Source organism: Labrus mixtus, chromosome 11, assembly GCF_963584025.1.
Source record: "Labrus mixtus chromosome 11, fLabMix1.1, whole genome shotgun sequence".
Taxonomy (NCBI): Eukaryota; Metazoa; Chordata; class Actinopteri; order Labriformes; family Labridae; genus Labrus; species Labrus mixtus.
In genome coordinates this window covers 20,856,778-20,872,965 of record NC_083622.1, presented here as the reverse complement: position 1 = coordinate 20,872,965, position 16,188 = coordinate 20,856,778, and the positions used below count along the sequence as shown (strand labels likewise).

Here is a 16,188-nt window from a genome sequence, read left to right as displayed (position 1 = left end):
GAGACATCTGTGGTACAAATCTGATTGGCCCAGTCAGGGGAATGCACATGATGGGATATTTATGCCAAGGTAAGCTATTACTCGGGCATCTCGGCAGACAAATTGTCCTGATTTGATTTGGAAAAGAAATACGGCACCCTAATAGAGTTATATGGTCAGATCCAGCCTTGAACATCTCTGCTGTAACACTGGCCGGCTGCCTGTGCCCAGCCTGTATCGCTGTGCCACATCTCCAGGCATTGACTCCTTTCTGAGGGGTTTCATGGCAAGAGAACAAAAAGCTACTATTGCCAAGAGATCAGTGTGGTCTGCTTACTATTCAGTCTAACGCAGCGCTTTGAGAGGAGCTGCTGACAGCATCTTTTTCCCTCTTGATAGATATCTGCTTGGTTTTTTTTTTTTACAGTTAGTGCCTTGAGAAAAACATCAATAGCATCTCTATCTCTGTCTCTTGGCTTATTGCACAGCGCCTAATCACTGTCACCACAGAGAGGAAACAGAGATGCTGACAAACCCTTGACTTCAAAGATAAATGAGAATAGAACAGTGAGGAAAGCTTTAGGGTGATCTAAATCATTGTTTTATTTCCATTTTTTAATTATCCACAACTACTGTATAAATCATATAATAATAATAAAAAAAGACTGTCACAGTGCATACTAGGTTTCATTTGCCTTACAGTACGTTACCACATGCATGTTATGTTTAAGCAGTGTTGTGCATACACAGGACAGGACACAGCACAGCAGCACAGGCCACAGACACAACATTCAACACAGTTCCCAACAGGTTTCTGAGCTTTGTGCATGGCACAGTTCATCACTATGATATAAGAAGTGTCACACATACAGTACTTCTTAAGACACCGGCTATGCTAATAAATGCTACAATATTTTACAAAACACTGCCTGACAAAGTGGAAGCGTTTCACACATGGTAGCAAAAGCATGCGTGGATGATAACAGTCTTCATTTTTCAATTGCTTTTACATCACCTGACTACATCTAAGTATGGCTGAGAAAAGTCTCCCTTGGCACTGCGACTCGTACAGTAGCTTATGACATGTCAGCTTATATATCGGAAAAAGTCTTCTTTTCTTTTTTTTTTTTATTGCCCAACACACAGCAGACGACATCTAGACTGTTAAGTTTACTGTTGAGCTTCTCTGTTGCTGTGTACACTGTAAGACAGAAAGACTGGATAAAGAGGTATTAGAGTAAATACAGTAATGACCATAGAGCAGGCTGGAATTTAATTTCCTTCCACCTTTAGCAGCTAAACAGACTACTCCTTGCCTTTTTCTGTGCCATGAGAAAAATTAAGAACGTAACAGTTTTAAGCCTTCACATATAGAATATTTCATTTCTGGGTGAAGCACAGGGAGGAAACTCCATCATGTGGATACGTTAAAGCTTTTTCTGGAGTGTTCCTGTGTGCTTCAGCATACAGTCGCTGCCATTTCATTTTACAAAGAGAGTAGTGGAGGATGCCTGTGAAAGGTGATGTGTGGATCTACGTAACCTGTTAGTTCCTGAGAATTGTTTTTATGTTTTAAACCTTGCCCAGACTCAGTATACTTGTTAAGTCTGTTACCTCCACAAGTGAACAAAGCCTCTGAAGTGTGGCCTCCTGGTATAACAGTCTCACAGGATTATTACTAGTGCATCATCCATATATCATGTATTATTCCCTCTATTTATGGATCTTTGTATGTGCCAAGTTTTACTTCACAACTGACATTCTGAATTTGATATTGGCACTACACAGTTCAAGCCATGTTGTGGCAATGATAAGGAAAGATGTTTACATGCTTGGAAAGTGACAGCTGCTGTCATGGTTTTAGTAACCCCAGCCTCATGCAAATGCTGTGCACTCATTCACACTGCAGCTGAATACCTGAGGCCACAGCTCTGGATGTCCTACTGCCCCACTTTTTTTTTTTCCTCAGAAACTAGGTCAAGATCAATACACCTCTGGCTCCTCTTCAACATCTCCATCCTTCACTTTTTCAAGTCGTTGCCTAGCTGTCACACAACCGTGCATCTTGAGGGTGTTTTCCAGTCCATTTAGGCGTGGTGAGGAGGCTGGTCTCGAGTCCTGCTTGTTAAGACAGTGTGCAGTTGTCCTGTGCATTTCCTTATGTGTGAGCGAAGGCTTTCCACCTCCGCTGATCGGCTAAAACTCCAGAAAGCTTTCGTGGCATCTCCGCAGCAATAACGAGGAGTTTTATACATGTGTGTTTTATGTTTTTTTTTCGTCGTAGAAATAGAAATTTCATCACCGGCCTCTACCTTCAGAGTCCTTTGCTTGGATCATCAATATTTTTTTTTTTGCATCAATATTCCTGTTATGTGTCAAGCAAATAACACACCGAGGATCCCGCTGCAGCGTTCAGCCCCCTCCTCAAGTGAAGTACTTGCAGTTTGTGGAGTCAATAACACAGTATGGTGTGCACTTGAGGTGACCATATGACCTAAAAATGTCATGGCAAAAAAAACATTCTTTTACTAAATTTTACCTTTTAAAAAATCAATTTTTAAACTTATAGTTTTAGAGTTTGCTTACCCTGGAAGGTATGAATTACATGTCTGGTATCCAAAGTCCTTCCCATCACACTCTTCAGCCCCCTCATAGCGGTACCCATCTCCACAGTAGGCATGTTTACACTCTGTGTAAAGGGGAGACAGCAGAGGTGGAGGGGTCATGTTATCTGTGCACAGCAAAGTAAAAGCCAAGGAGCTATTATAGACCACCAAACATGGAGACATGACTTACTAACACAGCCGTCAGTGACTACTCGATTTTTGTCATCACACTCCTCCCCGCTGGATATCTGCACAATCCCGTCGCCACAGTAACCTTCGTCATCAGGAGCATTTTCCATCGACTGGAACGGTGTCAGCTGGAATGGAAAAGTCTTTAACAGAGTTTAAATATGTGATCACAAAGGAAATAATTGCTGGGAAATTAAAAGGTTAAAAAAAAAGAAGATAAAATAGTAACATTTTTGTTCATGCAGTGGTACCTGGATTGGCAGCCAGCCATCGATGTCTTTGAAATAGAGAGATCTCTGATCTTTACGGAATGCAAGAGCGTTCTCTATGTTAAGACGCTCCAGTTCTTCCTCATTGCTCACAACAAATATCTGAAAGGAAAAGAAGTGAGGAACTACGTCATGCTTTTAGTATTAAGTGCATTTTGAGTCCTGTTGGAGTCAAATCTTGAGATATTGAGCCTCAGAATATAATATCCTAGCATGAGATACTGGCTCAAAGCAATATCCATCTGAGTAGTAGTAATGTGATTTTTTAGACGTTTTTTTATTTTTTTATTTTTGACTGCTGAACTCAAAAGTTTTTAAAAATGACAAAACCCAGTGTGTCTTAAATTTAATTAAAGTGTCATCATATCTGATATCTTTAGAAACACAGCAGATACATTTCAAATTTAAAAAAACATTCCTAATGTCTCCCTCTTCAAAGAAAACATCAGTGATTTATCCAAATATGTGTTATTAAATATAAATGCTCCATATCTGATTCAAAGAATTCAGATATTCCTCACCGCTGGTACTTTGGCATAGTTTCCTCTTGAGGGATAATCATCATATGGGAAGCTACTGAGAGAGCCACAGCTACACTTTCCAGGAGGCCCTGGTGGACCTCGTGCACCCTTCGATCCTACCATGTACAGTCCTAAACATAAATAGAGAGAACAAACAATATGTTATACAAAGAGAAACAAGGCAGGAAAACAGGTAAGATAGTATGCAGTGGGCAACAATGAGCTACAGTGACTGCTGAAGAGAGTTCAGGATGTGATAGATAATATAAATACTGTTCTTTATTACATCGAGCATCTTAAAATCATCTGTCAAGAAACACACACAATCATCTTAGTTCAAACTTCAACCTGATCAAAGATAAGAAATGTCACATGAATTATCAGGTGACATAATACTTGTAATTAAGAGAGGGTGTCAATCTGTGAATCCCTTTTAGCCGCATGATGTCATGGTGAGAGCATCATGTTTCCCCTCAGCAGATAAAGTCTCTCCTCTTACACTTGTATAAACCCTGCTTCCTTTTGCTGACAGAGAGTTTAATACTCCTCACTCTGGTATCACACTCTCTCACTGAGCAGAATACGTGCTGGGTCACACACAGACCAACTTATCTCTCAGCTCTCTCACATGTAGAATAAATCAAGCCCTAAATGAACAGGAAGTCTGTGTTTAAATCAGCGTCCTCAATGATGTTAAATCTGTTGAAAATCTTCTCACCTGTAGCAGGTGAACCAGGAGGACCAGGGTGGCCGGAAGGTCCCTGTGGGCCTGCAGGTCCCATGGGACCCACACTGCCCAAGTCTCCTTTCGTGCCCTGATACACAATCACAACAACACCCAATGTGGTGAGATTAAGAACACTCTGTTCTATAATGTTTCAGAGATCTAAAGTGTGAAAAACTTGAAGTCAAAAACTTGAAATATCATTTTGCATGAATAATACAATAATATACCAACACACACACACACACACACACACACACACACACACACACACACACACACACACACACACACACACACACACACACACACACACACACACACACACACACACACACACACACACACACACACACACACACACACACACACGTGACTCCTCACTTGCTTCCCTCTCTTTCCTGGTCGCCCAGTGGGTCCTCTGTTTCCTGAGATTCCAGGTTCTCCTTTTGGACCCAATTCACCCTGAAAACATGAAAAGCATTCAGTTTGGTCAGATTTGGAAACATAAACTCTGCAGGAAAAAAAAGATTTCTTGTTTAAATGTTTCTCACTTTCTGTCCAAGCATTCCTGGGAAACCCATCGCCCCCTGCAGATGAAGAACAATGATTAATAACTTTGATTGCATACAGCATGGATTCACTGAACATTCACACTGATACACTCTGCCTACCTTGTCACCTTTGACTCCACTCTCACCACGATCACCTCGAGAACCCTGAGGCAGCACATCACAGTGTGTTACATAACAGATAATCAATATACCTTATTGCATTTTATACTTTTCTGAGACAGTTACATACCTTTTCTCCTTTATACCCTGGTAACCCCTAGAAATAAAACAACCATAGACACAAAACATTCAACAAAACAAGTCGAAGTAGTGTAACTGTAAGATTATGACAGATTAAAGAAGGTTTAATGTGAATCATACCCGGGGCCCAATTGGTCCTCTGGCACCAGGCAAACCCATCAACCCCGGGTCTCCTTTCTCACCCTGAAACCGTAAAAAAATGATCAAGATAGGACACGTGTGGATTGGCTTTGTATTTTATTTGCCATTCTCCAATTGTTACTCAGAAGCAGACTATGAAAAATGATTGCAAACTTTAATTCTGAAGGCATTGTTGTACTATTTTCCCCCACACGATGTTGGGCATAAGTTACATAACAAAGTATATCATTATATAAAGTTGACCTTAAGCTAATCATTTGAAATACTTTATATTTGTATTTGTATACTGAACTTGGTAAATCGGCATTTTCTTTTGATGCCCCAAATTCGTGAAACACCCTCCAGCAAACTCTAAGGATCGGAGTTCTTCCCTCTCTTCCAGAGTTTAGGAATTTGATTTCGAGCCACTTTGTTTCAAATTGTAACTGTTTTAATTGATCTCAGTGGTTTTTGCTTGTTTTACTGCGCTTGTAATCTCAACGAGGGACATGAGGGAAACCTCAGTGTCCTTTCGAGAATAAATAAAGGTTTGAAAAGAAAATGAAATGAAAACTTGCACTTACTGGTCACGTGGTGTGTTATATTATTGTTATATTCTCTCGATATGAGGTCTGACTTACTCACTTTGGGCCCAGTTGGTCCTGGCCATCCAGCTGGTCCCTGTTTCCCAGGAAGTCCAGGAGGACCTGTCCGACCCTAAAATCAGACATCACATTTTAGCGTCTCAGAATTAGAAATATTTTTTAAAAATAACAAAACAATTGCTGCAACAGATAAAGAAGCAGTTATCTATTTATAAATAAATGACTCTAATGCTTGGCTTCTCTGCTGTCTAAGCTTACAGCCGTCTTGCTCCAGTACTTATCAGACGCTGCTGCACATGTAGGGGGAGAATGACTTTAACGAGCGCTGTCACTTTGCTCTCTTTAATTAAATGATGGGCTGTATATAGAACAGTAGCCTGTGCTTGTGGGAAATAAAATGATTTATGACCTGGCTGAAGCACTAAACTAAATTGCACTGCGGTGCTGCAAAGCTGCTCAGTCAGACCACCGGCCGGTGAAGCTCTCCCAGTGGGCCATTTTAACAGCTCGACCACAGTGTCTGATCATTCAGGGGATCAAACCCTGTGCCCTGAGCTTTCAATAAAGCTGTGTGCGTTTTCATAGAGAGGAAGGGACAGCTGACAGGGTGGATGGGTGTCTTTGTCGGGTCAACAGCGAGAGGAGACCTGCATGTTAATCATCAAAACAGCCCATCTCAGCATCTCTGAATCCCCTGCATCCTGTCAGAGTGTCTTTGCTGTCTCCTGTCAAGGTTGTTCTTGCTCACAATCTCTCTTGTACACAACCAGGGAATGGCAGTGCTCGCTCTGAGTTACAGCTAGCAAGCAGGCGGAGGCAATGTATCTCATTTTTGAGTAAATCCACTTAGCAGGAATATGGAGTGATTAATGGAGACTCTCACCTTTTGCCCAGGTCTTCCGATTTCTCCCTGACGACAGGATGCGGAGGAGGGGACAAGGACAGGAGTTGTTTAATAGTCTTCTAGGAAGCATCTTCAAATCATGTGCAACAGGTCTATTAAACTTAAATTATAAAATGATGTGTAGCTTGTGAAATCTTTATTGAGATACATAAATAAGAATAAACACGGGGAAGTAAACTGCTTACCTTTTCTCCCTTTGGCCCTCCTATCCCAGGTAATCCAAGTGGACCCTAATGATTACAAAAAACAATACCTGACATGTGCTTATAAATCATGGAGATATTTATCTAAATTACTTTATTGTCCACATCCCACCACAGAGTCATGCCTGCTCCTGGAGGCCCACAGCTGCAGTTTCAATTAGCTAAAGGCTGAGTGGTCACTATTGATTTAAAAAGTGCCTCGCGGGGTCTCTTCTGATGAACTGGGATTGTAACAGCCTGAGCTGGGCAAAGCTTTGACAATCATTTAGTGATTCTGCATTACACCTAGAGTATGCTTGGATAACAAGAAGGAGATTGGATTTATAAGAACATATTGAACAAAACTGTCTAAATGTCTCTCATCACAAGAGTACACAAACAAACAAACAAACGTACACATGCTTGTGTTGGTAATCCCTGGAATTTACGCAGACCAGTGTGCCTTTCCAGGCAGACATTTCTTTGGACAGTTTCTGAGGATGATGTGTGGCGCACTGGCAGGCAGTGGAAAAAGGCTATTTGTGTCTGAGCTAAATGTAGAGCGTTAATGGGCCGCTGTGTTGCATGGGCCAGAGAAATCCCCAACTCCTGCTCTGCAGGAACTCTCAAGTTGGAGAGGAGACGTGGGTCATATAGTGCTGGAGAACTAAATCTCAACACCTTGAAACTACACGGACCTCAACATGACAGAGACAGTCTGACAGGGAATCGTTGGTGGGAGCTGTGAAAGTGGAAATGGAAATCAAGGGTAGTGGAAAGAGTCCTCCTGACCCTACCTGAAGGCCAGGGGGACCAGCTGGCCCGGGGAGGCCTCGGACACATGCAGAACCTTTGTCCCCAGTGCCCGACTCTGACTCTCCACTGTTTGATGAAACACCTTCAATCTGTTGGATGAACAAAACACTTTGATTTTTTAAGCTCTTTGGAAAGAAGAGAGTCAACAGTATTATCTTGACAGGGTAAACTAAAGTTGGTCAATGTTTGCATAAAATTCAGACATGTTCAGCCATTTCCCCATGTGAACATTTTCCTCCATCTAAGTGTATTTACTGTCATTCAGGGGTCAAAACACACTAAGAGAGGGGGCCGATTGGATGCCATCCAAGGACATATCAACACACTGATATTGCACAATAGACAGTCACATGACTTTGACTCACATGAGCGTGGCGGCGCCAAAGTGAAGGGGGTGGAGGAAACAGTGGGGGTGGCGGCGGACTCAGTAAACAGCATGGGTTGAACCTCTTCTGCTCCCCCTGCGGTCTGAGAGCTGTGAGAGGTGTGCATGCAGTCAGTAACATGAGCGAGTAATGAGTCAGAGGAGCTCATGTTATCTGCAAAGTCTGCACCTGAATTATTCCTTCATCAACATGAGTATGCTTAAATTATAATCGCACATGGACATGCACATGATACTAGAATTATCCCATACATACAGAAATGATTTGAGAAATGAGAGGTAACGTGCACGAGCTGCATATGCAACAGGGAAACAGGTGCAAACTATCAGATCATGACACCTGTCCTGCAGAGTTCTTAGAGTTGGACACAGATATGAAGTGCCTGCGCGTCTCACTGAACGACTGGAGCTGGTCCTGGCTATTTATAGAGGCATTTCCAGTCTCCCTCATGGACAACAAGAAAATAAAAACAAGCATATTTTATAAAGAACAAAAGCTCAAATGAACCCTAACACTAGACATTTTAGGAAAAATGCTTTTACAGCCCAACACTTTAAACACATGTGCATGCATTGTACTGTAGTACAGTATAATACACACACACACAAACACACATGCAGGATCAATCAGACTCAAGATATGAATGTTCTTACCTGCTGGGAATGAAATAAAGCTGTCCAGAAAAGAGGACTGAGCCAGGCCATAGCAGAACCACAGAGGCAGATACAGTCCAAGTGTTAGAGGAGTCATGCTGCTCCAGGTAGTTTCCTGACTTTTATTTTCTGATCCACAGCAGCCCTTCACACACAGCCTTCTTCTCTCCCCCTCTCTCCTCACTGTCCTCTCCTTCTGCTCCCCTCCCTCTCCCTCTCCCCTTCCTCTCCGCTCTGTCTCCTTTACGCCCTCAGAAGAGGGTACGCCGACCAATGCCCATTAAATCTTTCCTCTGCATCAGTGTGCGCTAAAATTATAGGAGACAGCCCGCCAGCTGCTTCGGGTGCCAATATTAGATCTCTACTACTGCAGGGGGTGCCTTTTGTTGTTTCCACTCTTCTCTCAGGGAGGCTTATCATGACTGAGCTAAAGGGAACTTTTCTGAGAGGTTCAGTTTGGCTTCTGCATGACTGTAGCATATGTGCATCTTGAGACTATGTCAGGAGTTTATCAGTCTTCTGTTTCTTTTTATTTATATTTAATAATACTGTCTGACACACAACACCATCTGTGCATCCCCTTTGTGTGTTGTTCATTTAGTGCAGACCAGATTGGTTTTATTGACCAGTGTGTCCCACAACACCAAGTGCCTTCATTTCTTAAAAACCACTTCAAGTTTCTCCTATAGACTTGAACGCCTATAGAAATGATTTTTCTGCTGTTTTACATAAAATACTCGTGCACTGACATTAAATACCTTCACTTGAATAGGTGGGTGCATTGTGAAGCATTGATATAAACTTGTGCGCCTTTAATTCAACGAAAAAGTATTAATGTACACTGTGCAGAACTTTATTTGAAACATACATGCATTTATAAAAGAAACCTACAACTTTTATTTTGTGATAAATGTGTTATATTTTGTTACACTCTAGCCTATTTTTATACATGTGCATATATATTGCTTTCTTTTTTGAATGCTCTTTTTTTCCTTTGTCTTTCTACAATTGACCATATAATTGAAAAATTGCAAAACATTTAGACAGCAGAAGAAGCCCACTTGCTACTTCTTAATAGAAGTATCTGAGAAGGTGGGAAATCAAGGTGTAGATTCATGCTATGTATGAGATCATTTAAATACTGGAACAGAACTGACTTTATCATAGTTGACAATCACATTTTATTTTTCACTTTCCTTGCCTTTTTATAATTTAAGGAATCATTTAAATACACGTTCAACTATAAAATAAACCTAATACATAATATAAATTAATTTATTATAGTTATTATATTGAAGTCATTTTTTTAAATCACTGATTTGATACGAGAGAGAAAAGGACAAATAGCAATCACTGTAAATGCATTTTTTATTTATTGATGTTTTCATTATTATATAAATTTTAGTAAAACTGTGTAGTTAAAAAAGTTATTTCATGGAAACAATCACAAAAGCAGGGGCGAGCTTTTCCACTCTGAGTTTACAGAGAAAACTTTCTCTGCTGTTCTGATAATGTTGTGGACAGAGGAGCAGACGCCTCTGCAGGCTATAAATTGGAGCGTGTGAGCCACGGGAACTCCTGCAATCCAGACAAAACAGCATTATATTACTATTAGTTATATTATACCGTGTGCATATTATGTTCCCAATTGAATGAAAAATAGACTTTTCAAAGTGAGTCCTTCACAATAGAGCTGAGCACCATGGAGACGGGCTTCAATACAACCTTGAAACACATCTGCTGAGGGTTGCGAGGATACATTCAACATAAACACAGAGGGTCATGCTTTCTAATTATGGGGGCTTCGAAATAGAAAGGTCAGGTTGGTGTGAGGTGGAGGGATTGTGAGAGGAATACAACAGTTCTGCAATGCACCTGGACTCTATGGAAAACTGTTCAGTAAGGCATGTCAGTCATGTCGCTCTATAAGGATGAGCTGAGAGTCAAGTAAACACTGAGCTGTTTGTTTGCTCTGCACTTATCATGAGCGCAAATGCTGTTGCATTAATCAGGCTTTGTTTGACTGCTGCAACTGTCAATGTCACTTAAGTAATTGTCCATCTTTATTCTGTTCTGCTTCCTTGCAGAAACAAGGTGAAAATGAATCAGAGGCTGAAACAGCCTTAGGTCATAAATTCTGTGATGTGTTTGAAGTGCTCCTATCACGCCTGCAGGAGCCCCAGAGGGGTGAAATGTAGGATAGAACGAGACTCAAAATCATTTTGACCAATGACAAGTTCTTGATCCTTCAGTTCTAAGTGCAATTCAGCAAAAAGTGTGGATGACTTGTGACTTGGACAGCCTCAGGAAATCTATATTTCACCTGTTCCTGCCTAAAACTTGTCAAATCTGAGTGCTCATAAGTCAGAACATTTTTACTCAGCAATTAAAGCTAATGGTTTCTTTTCATCAATCTACATTTTTCTTCTTCTGATCACATGGCCGACAGAAAAACAAATTTATTATTGCGAGGGCATATTACTTTTTTTTTCTAAAGTTGCCTTGGCTAAATTCTTCAATGTATTTGAAGTCATCAAAAAAATTACAAAATCCTTAACAAAATGATTTTTGCTTGTGTACAGCAGAGAAACATGTGTCCTTCATTGTAGCAATCTGAAAATATTATGCATTTATAGACAAAAGAAAAACCACAATTGCTGATTTAAATCACTTTGATTTGTGCTCATGTGAAGTGGTCGTACTGTCTGCTAAGGAAATGAAGCTAAGAGTCACCAGAAGGTAACTATGACTTTTACCATGTATAGTGCTGACATGTGACAGTTACCTGCTGTTTTCTGTCTGAGGACGGGTCGATGAGCACATTTAGAAGACTTGGTTTCTCCCAGTCATTGAGGCTGATCTGTAATGCACTGTGCAGCTCCTCCACCGTCCTCACCAGGAAGCCTCGTCCTCCAAACGCTGTCATGACCTCATCATAGCGTGCCTCAGGTAGGAGGGTCACAGGGGGGGCTCTGATAAGCAACATGATGATTGGGGATCATTTTCATCACATCACAATTGATATGTTTAGTGGATTGTGATAATTCTCCTGATAATACGCGACTCACATAGACGTCAGATCTCCCATTTTGGCCATTTCTTTCCACGTCTCAGGATCCACTCCGCTGTAAATTCCGTTATTATTGACCACAATGATGATCACAGGTAAATTGTACCTGTTACAGAAGAAACAAAGAAAGTGTGTTATGTAGAGGCAGTGGAGAAATGTAGTGATTATGTTGAATAAAAAAGGAAGAAAATGACCACACCTGCACATGGTTTCAACCTCCATGCCAGAGAAGCCAAAAGCACTGTCCCCCTCCACACAGACGATCCTTTGGCCTTTATTCTCGCTCCTCTCCACAGCAGCTGCTGCTATAGCAAAACCAAGACCTACGCCCATCGTCCCGAATGTACCTGCATCCAACCTGCACATCAGCAGGATAGACCATCATCAGTCTACTGGAATTTACAAATTCTTAAACTTACTTTAGTTAATAGATATTTAAAAACATTGCCATGAATAGCATGTTTTACTTAAACTGGATATTTGCTGTTTCGTTTTTTTATAAATAAAATGCTCCTCAACTTGTGAGAAGGTTCACATTGTCCTGAACATTTTTACCTATCCATCAGACATAGAGGCAGTATGAGGAAGGGCTTTCAGAAGGGTGCAAAAATATCTGAAGTACCTTTTTTAATCTGTAGGTGTAGATTTTGATAAAAGTTTACACCTTTACATGAAAGCATTGTTGTCTTCGCAGGAAAGGGCATCATTGTCTTTAACTAGAGATGCCTAAATTCAGCTCTCAGCTTTGTAAATATATATGATGGTCATTTAAACAAGTGCTTCTTTCCATTTATCCAGGTTGTCTTTTTTTACATCATTTTTCAAAGTTATATGTCTTTTGCATGCTTTATTCTTCCTTAGGCTGTTTGCATTATAAGTATAAGATGTCTGAGTCATTTATCAGTAAGAGGGTACTGCCAATGTGGTTGGCCCTTAAAAAAATCCCTTAAATTGTATCAATTGAAGTTGTTAACTTGGTTTGAAACTCAAGTGTTGATTTCTCCTGGATACCCTAAAGGATCACTTTTTTACTCAAATTTCTGGACATGTGCTCCTTTCTAATATCGCTAATTCACAATATTAATTTTTGTTTAAAGTTGTTTTTTGTAAACCAAAAAATGAAATGGGAACAGACATCAAAAATAACTGAGAAGTCCTTTAAAAAGCTGCTTGAGTGAGGCTGCCTTGCCTGTGTCGAGGTAGGTAATTGTTTATCATGGTGCGTCCTATGTCCATGGTGTTTGCCCCCTCGCTGACAATGATACAGTCATGTGGCAGCAGCTGGGACACATGATGAAACACTGTGTAGTAGTTCATGGGCACTGATGACTGAAGAGCCAGCGCCTGTTGATGGAGAAGGCAAAACTTGTGTGTGAAACACTCTTAAAGAAACCATATACATTAACACATCACACCTCAGTCTCAACCCACCTTTGATATTTTGGCATTAGCAGTGACTTTGTCCTTCAGTGTGCTCCACCACTCTGTACCAGAGGAGTATTTCCAGCCATCTTTATGGACACACTCCAAAAGCTTAAAAAAAGTATTCAAGACATGTTTAATCTCACTGCTTTTAGAAGTTTGCTTCTAGTAAATCTTAGACTCATATTTTTACTGATGAAAACAGACCATATAGAAGAAGATAAATCAAAAGTGAAGTCAGTGTGCAGTTACCTGAGTGACGATAGCGCTGATGTCTCCCAGGAGAGCGACAGCAGGCCTCACATTGTTCCCCATCTCCTCAGCACAAAGGTCAACCTGCATACAGAGGACTACTGTGTTATAGAATTGAATAATAGTAAGGCACAGTGCAGAGGACATGTCCCAAAGAAAAAGCTCTAAAGTGACAAAATGTAAAGTATATTTACAACCATGCCTGATTTACAAAGTAAAGAGAAAATAAGCTTTGTACCTGTGAGGTTTTCTTGATGACATTTCTGAAGTTGACATAAGCAGCATATATTTTTCTCATATAAAAGATACTTGATTTAGTTATTTACAAACCTGGATTATCTTTACATCAGGGTCAAATCTGGGTGGAAGACCAAAATGAAGGATCCAGTTCAGCCTGGCTCCAAGCAAAAGTACAACATCAGCCTGGAGGAGAGCTCTGTGGAACAGAATCAACAGAGAAGCAAGGGTGAGTGAAGACAAATGGAGAAAATAATAATATACATTTAATACTGTGGTGGATTGTGTTCATTCAAAAATGTTATGATTGATTTGTGGAGGTTTTTTCCAGCCTGAAGTGTTATCAGGTATTTACACAGATGATTAGATAACAGATAAAAATACAACATGTAGAGAGAGCCATGTTTGATAATTAATGGAGGTTCAGATTGTTTCCTTCATTTACAGAATGATAGCAATAAAATGTATATTTTTATATTAAAAGTGTGACTGACCTGGAGCGAGCAGCAGCCACACAGTTAGGGTGATCATCAGGTAGGACACCTTTCCCCATAGGAGTGGGCAGAAATGGGAGGCCGCTCATTTCTACAAACTCCCTCAGAGCAACTTCAGCTCGACCATACGCTGCACCTGATGGCAACAAATAACTCATATAATAAGACATAAATACGTCAAATAATGAAAGAAAAGTAGGGTTTCCAGCTTGTTCAATCGCACAATTTGAGAGTCTTTGAAAATGTTTCCTTTAATCTTACCTTTGCCAATGATGATTAATGGTCTTTTAGATTGTTTCAGGACTCTGATGGCTTCAGTGATAGCAGAGTGGTCGGCCAAACTCACCGGAGGAGACGGACAGCAGGACACAACCCTGCAAAAGAAACACACTTTTTTTGATTGTCTTCACACCTGGAGTAACACAAATGAGACAGACTTTGTAAAGTTGCATAAATGATGTCAAACCTGACGTTGCTCCTGTCCACTTTAGCGTTGACCATGTCCCCTGCAATATCCACATAGCAAGCACCCGGACGTCCATACATACTTGTGCGGACTGCCTATAAACAAACAAACAAACACAATTAAACTTAATATAAATATTTGATGACATCTCATGACTATATATAATACATTTTTAAATCGGCTAAAAGAAAACAAAGTATCCAAAATCCAGATTATCATCATAACATCTGATATATTACCTTCTCAACCACTGAAGGGATTGCCTCCAGGCTGCTGGGTCTAGCAGAGAACTTGCTGTAAAGGCGACATGCTTCCACCTAGAAACAAATGAAACCTGTGAAAAATGTTATCACAGATAGATGCACAAACAAACTACACAATGGAGGTATGCCTTACCTGAGGAAACTCCTGAAAGGCTCCTGCTGTTTCCTGGTTTTGATCTGAGGACCCTCCAATGACAACCACAGGCCTGTAAAATCATCAACATGCACTTTACAGAACATATGACCAGAGCCAAAAGGAGCCATGTTAGAACTGTACAAGAATATACTGCTGTATACAAGCAGTAGTCTTTTTTTGGATTTGTACCAGCAGTTTGTGTTAGCATTGGCCATTCCACCTAGAGCATGAATGAGTCCAGGTCCAGACACCACCAGACAGGCACCTGGTCTGGATACAAAAAACAACAGGAGACATTAAACATGTAAGATATCACACCAGCTGCTCATATCATTATTTCAGTAAGTGTCTCACCTGCCAGTGAGGTAGCCAACAGCTGATGCTGCATAGCATGCCTGTTGAGTGCAAAATGTGCCATCAGAGCAAGACTTCATGATGCTGTAAAGTATTAGAAGTCCAGGTGAACAGCAGTGAAATGAGATATCATTAAGGGTTTATTTACCGCCTGTTCGTTACGCATTCCCACATATTTGATCCCTGCAGCCTGAGCAGCCATGGCCACTTCAATGACAGGAACACCAACTATCCCAAACATGAACTCCACTTTCTGCAAGAAAGGAACATTGTCTCAATCCCTTTAAATAAAAAGTGTAATGGCACTTCAATGTTAAAGAAGTTGGGTGCATAACAAAGTTGAATCATGACTACGTAGCGATTGAACTTTGACACACTTTAAGCAGCCCATACAAGGTTATATACCACCATTATGCACACACACATGGATTATTTTAAATGTTTTAGTTTAACTTTAAAAGTTTTTGTTAAAGGTCTTACCTGAGACTTCAGAGACTCGGCAATGAGCTGAGCTCCCGTTACTTCGTCCATGACTGTGGAGAGGATAGCTTTTTATACACAAATTGTTACACTTCTTTCACCTACAGAGCAACAAGGCCACGCTGTCATAAACTGTCACTGTTGTAAAAAAAAAGATGCTCGACGAAGTTATTTGTTTACTACCATCCTTTGCCCCCGAGCAGCCCTGCTTCTATCACTTCCGTATTGCCAGCCAATCACAGGAG

The 16,188-nt window shown here is 40.6% G+C and overlaps 2 protein-coding genes across 2 annotated transcripts; both read right to left on the bottom strand.

Moving 5' to 3' along the window:
• Window positions 1–551: 551 nt before the first annotated feature.
• On the bottom strand, window positions 552–9,517 carry colq (collagen-like tail subunit (single strand of homotrimer) of asymmetric acetylcholinesterase). The gene is made up of 17 exons (XM_061050779.1): window positions 8,770–9,517; window positions 8,096–8,205; window positions 7,712–7,819; window positions 6,918–6,962; window positions 6,712–6,738; window positions 5,869–5,940; window positions 5,224–5,286; window positions 5,093–5,119; window positions 4,963–5,007; window positions 4,843–4,878; window positions 4,673–4,753; window positions 4,283–4,379; window positions 3,565–3,695; window positions 3,026–3,145; window positions 2,776–2,917; window positions 2,566–2,668; window positions 552–2,473 (listed from the first exon to the last, which is right to left on the bottom strand). Exons 1-17 carry the CDS (start codon window positions 8,864–8,866, stop codon window positions 2,404–2,406), a joined length of 1,374 nt encoding a protein of 457 aa, XP_060906762.1. The 5' UTR covers window positions 8,867–9,517; the 3' UTR covers window positions 552–2,403.
• Window positions 9,518–10,119: 602 nt separating this feature from the next.
• Window positions 10,120–16,133, bottom strand: hacl1 (2-hydroxyacyl-CoA lyase 1). Its single transcript, XM_061050778.1, has 17 exons — window positions 15,944–16,133; window positions 15,612–15,716; window positions 15,464–15,504; window positions 15,299–15,379; window positions 15,107–15,179; window positions 14,950–15,027; window positions 14,711–14,805; window positions 14,506–14,618; window positions 14,245–14,380; window positions 13,844–13,949; window positions 13,514–13,597; window positions 13,271–13,372; window positions 13,029–13,183; window positions 12,039–12,197; window positions 11,838–11,945; window positions 11,555–11,741; window positions 10,120–10,347 (listed from the first exon to the last, which is right to left on the bottom strand). Exons 1-17 carry the CDS (start codon window positions 15,992–15,994, stop codon window positions 10,315–10,317), a joined length of 1,707 nt encoding a protein of 568 aa, XP_060906761.1. The 5' UTR covers window positions 15,995–16,133; the 3' UTR covers window positions 10,120–10,314.
• Window positions 16,134–16,188: the final 55 nt, after the last annotated feature.

What these genes read in the sequence shown, in the direction of transcription:
- colq (XM_061050779.1), bottom strand. Translation starts at nt 8,866, where the DNA reads ATGACTCCTCTAACACTTGGACTGTATCTGCCTCTGTGGTTCTGCTAT. An exon ending in CAGGGTATAAAGGAGAAAAG is followed by an intron (nt 5,008 to 5,092) that starts GTATGTAACTGT and finishes GTGCTGCCTCAG; the next exon opens with GGTTCTCGAGGTGATCGTGG. An exon ending in CAGGAAAGAGAGGGAAGCAA is followed by an intron (nt 4,380 to 4,672) that starts GTGAGGAGTCAC and finishes ATTGTGTATCAG; the next exon opens with GGCACGAAAGGAGACTTGGG.
- hacl1 (XM_061050778.1), bottom strand. Translation starts at nt 15,994, where the DNA reads ATGGACGAAGTAACGGGAGCTCAGCTCATTGCCGAGTCTCTGAAGTCT. An exon ending in AATGCTAACACAAACTGCTG is followed by an intron (nt 15,180 to 15,298) that starts GTACAAATCCAA and finishes ATGATTTTACAG; the next exon opens with GCCTGTGGTTGTCATTGGAG. An exon ending in CCTTTCAGGAGTTTCCTCAG is followed by an intron (nt 15,028 to 15,106) that starts GTAAGGCATACC and finishes ATTTGTTTCTAG; the next exon opens with GTGGAAGCATGTCGCCTTTA.